Here is a 13,512-nt window from a genome sequence, read left to right on the forward strand (position 1 = left end):
ATGAGTCAGAAAGGACCCCAGCTTAGCAGGACACAGCTTCAGATGTCCCCTTCATCACTCTTCCCTCAGATGCTCGGCATCACCTGTGTCTGTGATCTTAGCTCATCCCCACAGCTCTGCCTAGCCCCATCTGTCCTAAGAAACAGTGGTAGGCTGCAGAAGAATCCCCACTCCCAAAGTAAGAAGAGGACAGTGGGGCTAACCTCAAAGGACGCTTTTCTGCCCTGTAGCTTTGTGGTTCTATGAAATCTGTTCCCCCTGTTCTGCTACATGCAGGGTTGAGCAGGAGGAGAGAGAAAAGGATCAGTCAGACACAAGCGCTGCCCCTTTGTAAAATCAGAGGATGGGGCAAGCAGGCTCTGCGAGTCCTCTGAGCTCACATTCTAGACTCAATACTGATTTTTTTTGTTTTTGTTTTGTAAATATTTATGTATTTGGCTGAGCTGGATCCTAAGTGCAGCATGTGGGCTCAGTATGCAAGATCAGCCTTCAGTGCAAACTCTTAGTTGAGGCATGTGGGATCTCGTTCCCTGGGCAGGGATCGAACCCGGGGCCCCCTGCATTGGGAGCACATGGTCCTGGCCATTGACCACCAGGGAAGTCCCCTTGGTGCTGTTTTAACCTTCAGGCTCTAGATAAAGGGGATTTACAAGGAATAACTTCCCAAGGGGGAGCCCTGTAAATAATGCCAGTGGACACAAGTAAGACTCAGGTTGCTTTATGCCCTTAAGATGCCCGGCCGGCAGGGCTGTCCATTGTGGAGCCAAAGCCCACAGAGATGAAGCTACCCACTCAGGTCACACAGCTGCCCTAATGCATAGCCAAGCCTGGAAGGCTAGCTAGCTCCCCAGCCCAGCTCTGCAGCCTGCCATGTGTGGTCTCCTCAAACCAGCCTTCCCACCCGCAAGCAGGCACGTTCGTTCATTCGGGGAGGGGTGTACGCCCACACTCCCGACATCCTTATTTTGCAAACACAGACATAATAACAACAGCAAGGGAAAGTGTGTCCCACCCCTTCCCCCGCTCTCTTCTCGCTTTCACTCTGTTGCCTGGCAACAGCTCCATCCAGAAACCTAGGTAGCATCCTAGGCAGCTCCCTCGCCCTCATTCTTCCCACCAAACACATTGCCCAGTCACGTCCCTTTATCTTCTAAATGGCCTCCTCGCCCACTCGTTCCCCCTCCCCCACCCCTTCCCAGCCTGAGGTTCCATCATGGGTTTCCTGGCTTCTCACAGGTCTCCTGCTGTTACACCTGCCTGTCCCACCCCTACTTCCATTTCCTATAACCACAGCCAGACAAATCTGATCATGTCACCTGATGCTTCCTTAGAACCTCTATGGCTGAAAATTGAAATCTTAAACAGGCCCAGGAGGCCCTGCATCAACAGGCTGACGCCCACCTGCAACTTGCCCTGGCATGCGCTCTGCCCTCTCTGCCTGGAACATTCCCCAACACACTTCCATTCCTTCTAGTTACTCCAACTCACCCATGAATTCTCACTTGCTCAGGGAGACTTTCTGACCTCCCTGAATAGGTCGAATCACGCTGGTTTGGACTCTCCTGGCACCACGAACCCCTCTGACCATATCACTTCACAGTTGCAGTTTTATACTTATTCATGTCATTATTTGATTCATATCTGTAAGCCCTGTCCCACTTGATGTAAGCTTTGAGTGACTTTTTCTTGTTCTCTACCTGAAACATGTGGATGGAAGGATGGATGTGGCTGTTGTTGGGTGATGGACAGGTGTATGACTGGATGGAAGAATGCTCTCACTTTCCCCAGGTCACTTAGATCTAATCATATCTCCCTCTATTCTGAGCCAATCCCATTCATTCAACATGCACCAAGCATCTCTCATGTGCCAGGAATGTGACCGCAGAGCTGTGACAGCCCAGGGAAAGAGAGATTGCTCTGCCCTGGAAATTTAGGTAATAATAATAGCTACCCATACTTGGGCTCCCTGGTGGTCGGACGATAAAGAATCTGCCTGCAGTGCAGGAGAACCCAGGTTCCATCCCTGAGTTGGGAAGACCACCTGCAGAAAGGAATGGCTATCCACTCCAGTATTCTTGCCTGGAGAATTCCATGAACAGAGGAGCCTGGTGGGCTCTAGTCTTTGGGGTGGTAAAGAGTCAGGCGTGACTGAGCAACTAACAACAGACTCGTACTTAATAGACCGCTGTACGCTCTCCTCCCGGGAAGCTCCCCACCCTTTCCTCTCTACTTGTCCAGCCTGGGAAGTGTCTCTAGGTTCAGCTTAAGTGTTACCTCCTCCCCTGATCACCCGTACTCAGAAACGCCCCTGGCTCAGAAGTCTGCGCCACTCTTGCAGGGCTTTTTTGGTAAATTGCTTCACACGATCCTTTCCTTTGAGTCTCCTGCTCTCTACCAGGCTCTTAAGTAAGCTCCCTGGGGACAGGATTCACTCTCCTAGAAGGTCTCCCTCCTTTTTTGAAACCTCATGAGACCCTGAGGGTGACAATGATTACCCCCATTTTAAATAGGAATTGGACTTGCCCAAGGTCACACAGGTAGTAAGTGATGCAACTAGTGCTGAAAGCAGGTTGAATCTAAACAAAGATTCTTAATTGGTCCCCCCGCCTCGACCCTGGTCAGAATATTTTCTCTACCATCCCCTAATGGAGCCGCCCCAGCTGTGCCTGGACAACTGTGATGGGGTGGCCTGCTCTGCGGTTGAATAAGTGCCTGTCAGAAACTATTCTAAGCCCGGGACGTGCCCATGTGAAACTGCTCCCCAGTGACCCCGGGATGCAACCAGAACAAGCGTGTCCCCTCGTCCACATGGCAGCCCGTCAATAATTCACGGCCAGATCCTGTGTCTCCCCCGCATTTCATCCTCTCCATGGAGGGGCTGCAGAGTGGAGACAGCGTTCACCCCCACTCAGCTGCTGTCCACGGAGCAGGAAATTTCAAAAGAAAATTAAGTACGTAATTTGACAAGTGGTGATATTAAGAGGAAAAAAGAAAGTGGAAAAAAAACCTATCTCAACCTCCATCACCCTTGTTTCATAAAAGAAAGGGCATCTTGACACACAAAAAAGGAGAGCAGACAATCTGAGAATTAATTTAGCTTTACAAGAACTCCCTGTAGTGTCCCGGTTTTTCTCATTTTGGCACGTTCTGGCTCAGACTTGGGGTGGGGGTTACTGGCCCAGGACTGGAGCCTGCAAGGACCTCTGGTCCAAGCAATCGAAGGAAACACCATCAGCCAGAAAAATGAGGGCATCGGGACCCCAGAGTCGCCCTGTTTCGAGAGGGAAGGAAGAGCTGGACGTCTGGCCGTGAGCTGGCCAAGCTCAGGAAGCCAGACGGACTTCCCCATACAGTCGCTGCTTCATGTCCCATTTCTGTCTTGGCCTCGCTGAGCAAAGGCTCTCCCGATGCCTGCAACCTTGTGGGCACCATGTGGAAGAAGGCAGCCTGCAAGCAGGGGCTGCCCCTGGCCACGCTGCGAGCAAGTGGACCCTCCTGGAGGTCGGGAAGACTGTTCCTGCTCTGTGGCCGGAGGCTGGTGAGGGAGGCCGGTTGGTTCTGCAAAGGCAGCAGATTTTTCTCTTGGGGTGGTTCTATGTGCAATCCAAAGGCTGTCTCCCCACTCCTTCACTTAATATTTACCATATGCAAACACCGTGAGTGCAAAGGTGGCAGAGGATGACCGCATCTCTGCTCTTGTGGAGCTTAGGGTCTCGTAGGAAAGGCACACATCCAACCAGGGCAGGCGTGCATGCCTGCTCATGGCTGCAACAAGGGTGGCAGAGAAGACTCCCCGTTGCAGGGTGGAGGGGTGCCGGAGGGAGCCCCCGTCAGAGGTCTCGGGAGGCTGAAGGGCCATGACCAAGTGAGGAGGCCTCAAGCAGGGGCAGGAAGAGAGAAGGGTCATTCCAGGCAGAGTGCCTGGCGTGGGGTGAGCAGCCGTTGAACAAAGAACTGACATGAGGGGACTTCCTGGTGGCCCAGTGGTTAAGAATCCGCCTTGCAATTCAGGTTCAATCCCTGGTCAGGGAACTAAGATCTTGTATGCCACAGAGCAACTAAGCCAATACAACACAACTAGAGAGTCTGCACTCCACCATGAAAGATTCCACATGCTGCAGTTAAGCCCCACGCAACCAAATAAATAAATACTTTTTTTAAAAAAAGAAGAATTAACATGAGGTTGGTGTGACTGCAGAGGGTTGAACAAGAGAGAAAGTTGTGCAAGGTTGAGGCTGCAAAGGGAGGTGCGGCTGCCAGGCTGCTCCCGGGGGGTTGGTCTCTTCCCAAGTGGAATAGGAAGTCCCCGGAGGGTGCCACGCAGGCAAATTGGCCAGGTAAGTGTTCTTGCCTGGAGGCAGAGAGGAAACAAGAGTCGTGTCTTTTAAGAATCAAACTGGTGCCAATGGTGGTGAAAATCGCAGTAGAGGCAACAGTGGAGAAGGAAATGGCACCCTACTCTAGTATTCTTGCCTGGAAAATTCCATGGACAGAGGAGCCCGGCAGTACAGTCCATGGGGTTGCAAAGGGTCGGACACAACTGAGCGCGCGTGCACACACACACACACACACACACACACACACACACGTTCACCTACTGCCCACCACTGAGGTGGGCAGTGTCACTTTACAGCTCTCAAAATCGAGGCCCGGAGAGATTAAGTAACTTGCCCAAGGTCACAAAGCTTGTAGGGGGTAGAGCAGGCAGGTGACCGAGCGACCTCTGAGCACCTAAAGAAATGACTGTTGTAAAGAAATCAAAGGACAGGGAAGTGCTGTCTTGCAGGAGAGTCTGGGGACAGCAACGCAGGATGAACCCGATGTGAAACTTAGGCCCTTGTGTTCGGTTCTGTGATCGGGCACTCAGTGAGTACCCACTGCATGCCAGGCACCCTGTTACTGTAAGTACTGAGGCAGGAATGGAAAACAGTCCCAGAACTTACATTCCGCTGAGGAAAGAAGACAGTGCACGCGTGGGCCAGTGACGCGGGTGGATTCAGGTGATGTCAGGGGCGGTGAAGGGGAGATGACGGGGGGTGTGATGGGCAGTGGAGGGCAGAGGGATGGTGTTTCTCTAGACAGGGGAGTCAGGGAGGGTGACAGGTGACATCAACAATGAGGAAGCAACAGAGCCACGATCCTGGGAGGAGGATTCCAAGAAGAGAGGAGAGTCATGCAAAGGCCCCGAGGCAGGGGCAACCTTGGGGCATTCATGGAGTAGAAAGAGGAGGCACTGCCTCTTTCAGAGTGAGTAAGAGCAGTCAAAAGAAGCATCCAGAAGCCCAGGCCCCATATCGCCATGTGGGTCATGGCAAGGAGTTGGAATTTCATCCCAAGTTGACGGGAAGTCACTGGTGGGTTTTCAGGCAGGAGAAGGATACACCCTGTTTTGTGTTTGAAAGACAGCACATTAGTTGCTGTGAGTAAAGTTTTCAAGGCGAAGAAGGATGCAGGAGGACCAGCCAGTGGCTGCTGCTTCAGATAAAGGTGGAGGTAGGAAGAAGGGTCACAGTACATTTTTGCTAATGGATTCGATGTGGGGGTGGAGAGAAGAAAATAAAAGATAACTCCAAGGCTTTCAGCCTGAAAACTGGGTAGGTGATGGTTTTTATTGTCATTCAGTTGCTAAGTTGTGTGCACCTCTTTGCGACCCCATGAACGGCAGCACGCCATCCTCCTCTGTCCTCCACTATCTCCTGGAGTTTGCTCAAATTCATGTCCATTGAGTCAGTGATGCTATCTAACCATCTCATCATCAATCACCCCCTTCTCCTCCTGCCCTCAACCTTTCCCAGCTTCAGGGTCTTTTCCAGTGAGTCGGCTCTTTTTATCAGGTGGCCAAAGTACTGGAGCTTCAGCATCAGTCCTTCCAATGAATATTCAGGGTTGATTTCCTTCAGGATTGACTAAAACTAGCATGACTGTGGGAGGAGCAGGTTTAGGTGGTAGCAGGGAGGATGCAGCTAAATCAAGACCTGTTTTTTGTTTTTGTATTTTGGTTGGTTTTTTTTTTTTTCACCACAAAACATGGCTTGTGGGATATTAGTTCCCTGACCAGGGATAGAACCCAGGCCCTTGGCAGTGCAAGTGCAGAGTCCTAACCACTGGACCAGCAGGGAATTCCTAAGAGCTGTGTTATGGGCACATCCAGTTCATTATGCTCTCTCTCAGGTCTCTAGGGAAGGCCAAGAAGGCAACTGGACAGACAGGTTAAATTCAGAGTTGAGGCTAGAAGTCTCAAGTGGAGACTCACAGGTATGTTGATGGTGGCCAGAATTACAGGACCGGTTCGCCAGGGGAATGAGACGCAGAAAGAAAGTCCAGGGTGCCTGGACTGGGATTCTGCAATGGAAAGAACTTGGACAGCGGCCCAGAGGCCAACAAGGGAAGTCACAAAGGAGACACAAGGAAAGCCCACCTGGCCCAGCTCTGCCCCGACCACCCTTGTAACCTTGGGCAAGCCGCCCCTCACCTCCAGACCTTGACTTCCTCTCTGAAACCACAAAGGGGGGCCCCACCCCAACCCAGCGCTGAGGTGCCTCCAGCCTGTGGCCCCTTGCTGGATGAAGAAACCGAAGCTCAACCTTGTCCACCTCGCTTCCAGGCCTCTTACAATCCGGCTTATGTCAGATGAAATACAAAAATATAGCAAAACCCAGCCCAAAGGGCCACCAGCCAAGGGTCGGGTGCCAAGGCAAGATCATGGTGACCTGGAGTAGAAACCAGACTCTCCCACTTGTCAGCTGGGTGACCCCGATCCCCAGAGGGTCCTTATCTGTAAAAGTGGCCAGTGGTCCCCAGCATGAGGGGTTGTTGCTAGAAAGGAGCCAGGTAGCAAGTAGGGCACCCGCATGTTTCCAGGCGTGCGTGCCTCCAGGCCAGCTCCTTTCCCCGCTCTAGGGAGATTCCTTCCCTGAATCAAAAGAGAGGGGTTCCAGGTGCCTCTACCCTTGCAGGACAATGCAGTCCTGCTGTATTCAGGCCCGGGGCTGCGGGCTCTGCGTCACCCCTGCCGCTCACCTGCAGGCACGTGGCTGCCATGGCAGGAATCGGGTGTCTGCAGAGACCAGGCTAGTCAGTCATCTGCTGGATCCTGCCTGGGGCGCCACAGGGACTAGGAGGAGGGAGGGGCCATGGGCTCCTAGTCTGGCTGTGGCTGTGGCCCAGCGCCACTTTCCAGGCGTAATTAGCGTGACTGGCAAAGGGCAGTGATGTGACAGCAGGGAATCGCTTTAGCAGAGAGCAGGCTGGAGCTCGGGCCAGTGTGTTCAGCCCGATGACAGCTCCTGGCTCCGTGTCTCCTGGAAGCACCCCGGGGGAGGCAGAAACTGCAGCCACTGGAGCCTGATTCCTGGCCCGGCTCAGTCACGATTAGACTAATGACTCCACTTAGGGGGCACCTCCGCCATGCCAGATGCCACGCCGGCGCTCTATGTAAGGGCTCGACAAACCCTGCAAGGACAGTGAACATGTTCCTACTGAAAAGATGAGGAAACTGAGGCAGGGGGAGGAGAAAGACTTGCCCAAGGTCCCCCAGCCTTCAACACACCCCTGGAGGATGCACCAAACAGGTAGAACCTTTGTGAAGCCTGCAAGGTCCTGCATGATCCAGTCTTTGCGACGACATCGTCCCCCACTACCCCTGAAGCTTCTTTCCATCACAGGAAATCTTCTGCAGCCAGGAGCTCCCCTGTCTACCGTCTCTGCCCTTTGCAAGCCCTGCCATCCACCAGGTCTCCATGGAAGAGCCTCCATGAGCCACAGTCTCGGTCAGGTGTCCATCAGACCTTGTGCAGTGGCCTCTCCATGGCCTTTGGAGCATCTTTCCCACCTATTTTTATTTCACAGCCATCACCATATTTATTTGTGTGGCCTTTGACCGTGTCCTTCTCCCTCCTGTATCCACTCAAAGCCTGGCACATAGATGGGTCCTAACGTAATGATGGATGGGAAAGTGGAAGCTGAATGTGTTAACAGTGAATGAGCAAACAAACCACACACACCTCCCTCCTGCAGTGACGGGCTGGCTCCGGCTCTGCCCGGAGACCAACCCCCTTAGAGCCTAAATCATAACACTGGGTAGAAACAGCATCTTCCAGTCACAGGGATGCTGCCTGAGGCAGCGAGCACAGTGGGAGGTGGACCCCAGCTCCCTGTGTGGGTCCCCACACCAGGCCGCCTCCTCTCTGTCGTCCTCTGAGTCTCAGACCCCAGCAGTGGCAGCCAGGCTCCCGCTCCTGCAGGAGGCGGTGGTGAGGGGGTGGGCCGACTTGCTTCCTGTCTCACAAAGGGAAGTGTGTCCCATTTCACTTCTGCTTTGAGGCAAGGCACATCCTTTGTGTTAGACCACCCTGGAGTGTTCTCATCCTCCCAGCACCAACTACCAATGGCGGCCAGTGCGGTGGTCAGGCCCTGGGGAGCCCCGAACCCAGCCCGCATCCCTGTGGGGGAGTCCAGGCTCGCAGCCCTGTCCTCCCTGCTTCTGGGACATGGCCACCCCGCCCTGGAAGCCACTGTTGGTGGGCTGCTGGCTCCCACGTCTCCATCCTGGGGTGGAGAATCCTGAATCCAGTCCTTCCTCTGTGTGTGTGTGCTCAGTAACCCAGGCTAAGTCCCTCCACTTCCCTGAGGAGCAGGGGTGGGTGGGGAGGGACTGTCCTCAGGCCCCAGCACCTGGACAGTGGACGCATACCGGCGGCTTGGAGGGGGTCAAGGTTACCTTTCTTCTGCTTTCTTTCCTTCCCTTCCCAAGTTTCCAACCGGCTGGTGGTACACCAGGCTCTCAGTGGACCTCCGGGCACATTCAAGTCAGAAGTTTTGGGCAGGCACAACAGCCCTTGCCCAGCTCCCCTGTACAAAATTACGCCCCCTCTTCTATTTCTGCCGTACTTTATGCATCTGCTGTCCTTCACCAGGAGTGCAGGGCCGCCTTGGTCCAGCTTTGCATAAATGTTGGCTGAACGAATGAATTCAACCCATTCTATATGAGCACCCGTGTGGCGTGGGCACCCGCAGTGAAGGTACACGGTGAGCGAGGTCTGCTCTCTGCTCTCAAGGAGCACAGACAGCTGGAGAGGCAAGCTACGGGTACCACGAAAGGGAAACACAAGAGCTGCCCTGAAAACCACGTCCCAGGTTGCTTATCCAGGCTCCATTCCCGTCCCCCCGCCTGGAAAAGCAACCCTGGACGTGACACTCCATTCCCACCAAGGCTGCTGAAGGACTGAGAAGGGGGCTCTCTCAGCCTTGGCTTCCTGCCGGTGGAGAAGGGAAGCTCTGGAGTCCCCGGGGCCCCCGGGTTTCACCCAGACTTGCTGCCGAGGGAGAAAGTGCTCAGAGAGCCAGGGGCCTCTGGGAATGGCACTGCAGCTCTCCTCCTCCTCTCACCCTCACGGGGAAGAGGGCTCCTTCTCGGAACGCTGCTGTGAGGACTCACCGAGAAACAGATGGCTCTTGCCGCAGCCGCAGAAGCGGGCAGAGGTCAAGTGTACAGGCTGGTGGCACTGAGCTGTCGGCACCCGCACATTCCAGGCCAGGCCTGGGGCCAGCCTGAAGGCCAGGAGCTGCCTGGAGCGCTTGCAGGCTGACGTCAGGGCCTTCAGGCCAGAGGGGGGCAGCCTGGGGGAGAGGAAGGGCCCTTCCCACCAGACCCGACACTGCACCTCAGCGGAACAGTCAGCTGGCACAGAGGGCCCCCAGGAGGGAAGGGTGGGCGACGCCTCCCTGTCCTAGCTCCCCGGGGAGAGGAGAGGCACAGGGCAGTGGACGGGGCCTGGCTGGGCTCTGGGGTCCCACAGACCTGATTCCAGCCGCGGTCGGCTGTATGGCCTGGGTGTGTGACCTTGGGGCTCCCACCCTCATCTGGTCGTGACAGCTGTTGATAAGATTACAAGACGGAAAACATGGCAAGTATGCTTACACTGTCCAGAACACAGGCTCAAGGAATGGTGCAACCATTATTATTTCACACATCTGTTTTCCAGGTAACCGAAGGGGCTTGTGACTGGTTTCTTCTGCCTTCTCCCCCGCTCCCTCCACGTGAGCAAAGCCTCGTGGCGTCTCAGCTGTGTATCGTGTGCTCGTTTCTTGTACTGCCCGAACCTTCCATCTCGTTTTGATGGGTCTCTTCCTACAAACAGGCTTCCCTGGCTCAGACAGTAAAAAATCCACCTGTAGTGCAGGAGACCCAGGTTCCATCCCTGGGTCGCAAAGATCCGGTGGAGAAGAGAATGGCAACCCACTCCAGTATTCTTTTGCCTGGAGAATTCTGTGGACAGAGGAGCCTGGTGGGCTACAGTCCGTGGGGGGTCAGGAGGAGTCAGACACGACCAACCGACTTTCACTTCACTTCTCTACAAACAGGAGACGGGCTTCTGTGCCTCTCTGACGGAGAACTTGGCAGTGTTGGCCCAGCCTTTGGGGGTCCTGTGGCTTTGGGGCCCCACGCTCTGAGAGGTCCTTGTGGCTCTCCGTCCGCCCCGACTGCCATCGAGCCGTCACTTGTCATTCACCCTGCTCGCGAGTCCTCTGCCTTCCGGTGTGTGACCTTTGCTCTGCTTTGGTCTGAGAACCAGATTTCCAGGCGGGTTAGGGCTGCAGGTGAGGTAAGTGGGAAGAAGCCCAGAGGAAGGGTCTGGGGGCAGGGCTTCTCAAATGGACCATGGAGAGCCTGGTCACTTAGGCGTCGTTTACAGCACAGAGTCCAGAGCCCCCAAATCAGAATCTCCAAGAGAGGCTGTGGAGCCTGCAATTTAAGGCGCTCCTGTGCAGAGGAGCCTTGGGAAACCACGGCTGGGACTAAGGTGGCCCCTCCTGCTCTGAAGCCCCGCTGGCTGAATTCTTGTTGCTTCAGTAACGGGATGCATTTCTTCCACCCCACACCCCCCCCACCCCCGGCGCTTTCCTTCCGCATCCCACCCCCATGTGGTTCCTCACCCAAGGCTCATTTCTACATCCGGGAGGCTGACGGGTGCTGCCCAGGTATATAGGGGGCCTGTGTGCACTCCCTGCCCCCGGCGCAATCAGCGAGCTGAGAAACGTCTCCAGAACTCCCAGCCTCGGACCACCACCCTGTTCCCGATGGGCAGGAGCCAGGAGGCTCTTCTTCCTGCTCTCAGCTCAGAAACGACTTCCAGTGAACTCACAGCCACACGCCCCAGGTGGATTCTGGAGTCCTCCCCAGCGTCCGCGGCCATGTCACCAGCCTCCAGGGCCCCAGCGACGGGGCATAACCGCCTGGCCCAGGAGGGGGTAGCTGCCGCCGGGGACCAGGCTGGGGACCGAGATGCTGCCTGGGGCACTTTATTCCCGCTTCTGCTCTGTACAGGTATATACAGCTGTGTGAGCCTATGGTACATTATTTCACAAAATTATACATCCTGTGCGCACTCCTCCTGGGAGGGAAGCGGCAGGTCCCGCTTCGCCAGACTGCGGATGCTCACGGGGCTGCCCTCCCGCCCACTCCCAGGGCACAGCGGCTCCTGCAGCCTCCCTTCGGGGAGAGGATGGACACTGGTGGGGGACATGCACCCCCACAACCCCCATCCGCTGAGCCTGCCTGACCATCCCCCTCTGAGTCTCATGGGCAGTGGGACGCCAGCTCCCAGCACCCTGGCCCATCACGGGGCGCTGGCATGCATCTTCTCCAGGCAGCCGGTCCAGAAGGCCACCAGCCGATTGTCACGGTTGCCACAGAAGTCTGTGAAGTCCTTCAGCAGCCGGTCGGCAAACCTCTCGTCGCCGGTGGCGCTGGAGCGCCAGGTCTTGGTGAGCATGGTGTTGTAGGCCCAGTTGTAGCCCACGCGCTCCTCGCAGAACAGGGTCTGGCTGGCGGAGCTGGTGGAGTTGCGGCGCCGCCGCGGCTGCCCCGAGAACTTGCGCTTGGAGTAGGGCAGCTGCAGGAACACCGTCCCTGCAGGGAGACGGCTGGGTCGTGGTGCCGCCAGAAGGGAGGGAGGCACAGGACCCCAGGCCAGCCCGCACACACCATCCTACCCCACCATCCACACCACGCCTGGGGCGCCTCACCTGTGACGTGAATGTACTGAGGCTTGTTCTCTGCTGGGAAGTTGAAAGCGGATGCAGAGTATTTATCTTGTACAAACCCAAACCTAAAGGACAGACAGGGAGACACGCTGCTGAGGACCTCCTGGGCCGGAGTGTGGCTGACACAACCCTCGGGTGGCCCAGCCTGGGGAGAGGGGACCTGGAAAGTCCCAGGGGAACATCCCCACTGCTCCTCTCCATCCTCACCGCTTCCTTCCTCACTCCACTGCACTGGCACTCCCTCCCTCTCCCCTCCACCACCCCACCCCCGAGACCCTCAGCTCCCCAGGGAAGGCCCTTGTCTTAACTCCGCTGAGTTGGCCAGCCTCACTCCCCTTCCTGTCTGTGCTCCCATGCTAAGTGCAGTGGTTCTCAATAAGGGCTTTGCACTGAGAAATGCCGTAACTGCAGTCATTTTCCTTAAGCCGAGAAACACACAGGGCCCTGCCTCACTGTGTTCTGGAAACAGGCAGGAGGGGCTGTTTTTCATCCATGCGTGGTTCTGGGCCTCGTTTTTCTGTTTCCACGAAGCCCATTCATCACAGCTCCACCTGCTAAGTGCCGTAGAGGATGTGCTGGCGAGCGCGACCCCTGCCCTGAGTTGAGGGGTTTTTTTAACAAGGGCTGTGAGGAGGCAGAACTAAAGTAGGTACAGTCCTGTCTCGTCTCCTGGACTGAGCTCTGGGGAGGTGCTGTGTTGCATCCTCGGCAGAAGCTCCTGGTTTCACAAGGGCACCTGATAACTCTTTGCTGAAGGACACGAGAAGTCAGATGCGTAAATTAAATGGATCGGCTGCTTGAACCGTGAGCTCATCACCATCGGCCAGTTCTAGCACATGCAGGCACAGCTCTGGAGTTCACCCTTCCTCCTCTCAACTTTCCCATCAAGGCTATCTACTCAGTGTGGATCAGCACAACCTGCTGACAAACTCAGCTGGGGTCTTCCTAATAGTAACTACCATCTCCTGGAGGCTTACTAGGTGACAGGAATGTCAGGGAACCCTGCCAACAAGCCAGGAGAGCATGGACGCAGCGCAGCTCACGACTCCTCGGCCGGATGCTTGGTGGAGGGGTGGGCGGGGCAGAGGTGAACCAGGCCTGTCTGCTTCTCGCGTCAGAGTCCTTTCCCACCGACCTCTTCACTTGACGGCCCCGAATCGTACACCCTCCTCCTGGGAGGAGGAAGCCAGGTCCCTGGCACTTACTTCACAGCCTTTACCAGGCATCAAAGACAAGGGCAGAGGCAGACCTAAGGCAGGCCTGGGCCAGTTTGGGTGGAGGAGGCTGAAGGGTCTGGACTTCATCTTATGGCTGTGGGTGTGTGTGTGTGGTGGAGGTGTCTCTGTGCATGATGAGGTGTGTGCACAGTAGGTGTGTGTGTGTGTACACAGTGTGTGCATGCACACATGGTGGGAGTGTGTGAGCATGGTGTCTGTGTGCATGGTGGGTGTGTGCAGTGGGGGTGTG

General features: G+C 55.6%; 1 protein-coding gene across 8 annotated transcripts in view; it reads right to left on the bottom strand.

The window, feature by feature from the left end:
* Positions 1-11,285: 11,285 nt before the first annotated feature.
* The window catches only part of DEPDC5 (DEP domain containing 5, GATOR1 subcomplex subunit), a 73,112-nt gene continuing 70,885 nt past the window's right edge, over positions 11,286-13,512 (bottom strand). For all 8 annotated transcript variants that reach the window (XM_043901251.1, XM_043901248.1, XM_043901245.1 and 5 more), the window contains 2 exons: positions 12,028-12,110; positions 11,286-11,911 (listed from right to left, as the gene is read on the bottom strand). In XM_043901251.1, the coding sequence (XP_043757186.1) occupies positions 11,619-11,911; positions 12,028-12,110 (376 nt within the window). In that variant the 3' untranslated portion in view covers positions 11,286-11,618. The remainder of the gene's footprint in view (positions 11,912-12,027; positions 12,111-13,512) is intronic.

This window comes from Cervus elaphus, chromosome 5 (genome assembly GCF_910594005.1).
Source record: "Cervus elaphus chromosome 5, mCerEla1.1, whole genome shotgun sequence".
NCBI classification, from domain to species: Eukaryota; Metazoa; Chordata; class Mammalia; order Artiodactyla; family Cervidae; genus Cervus; species Cervus elaphus.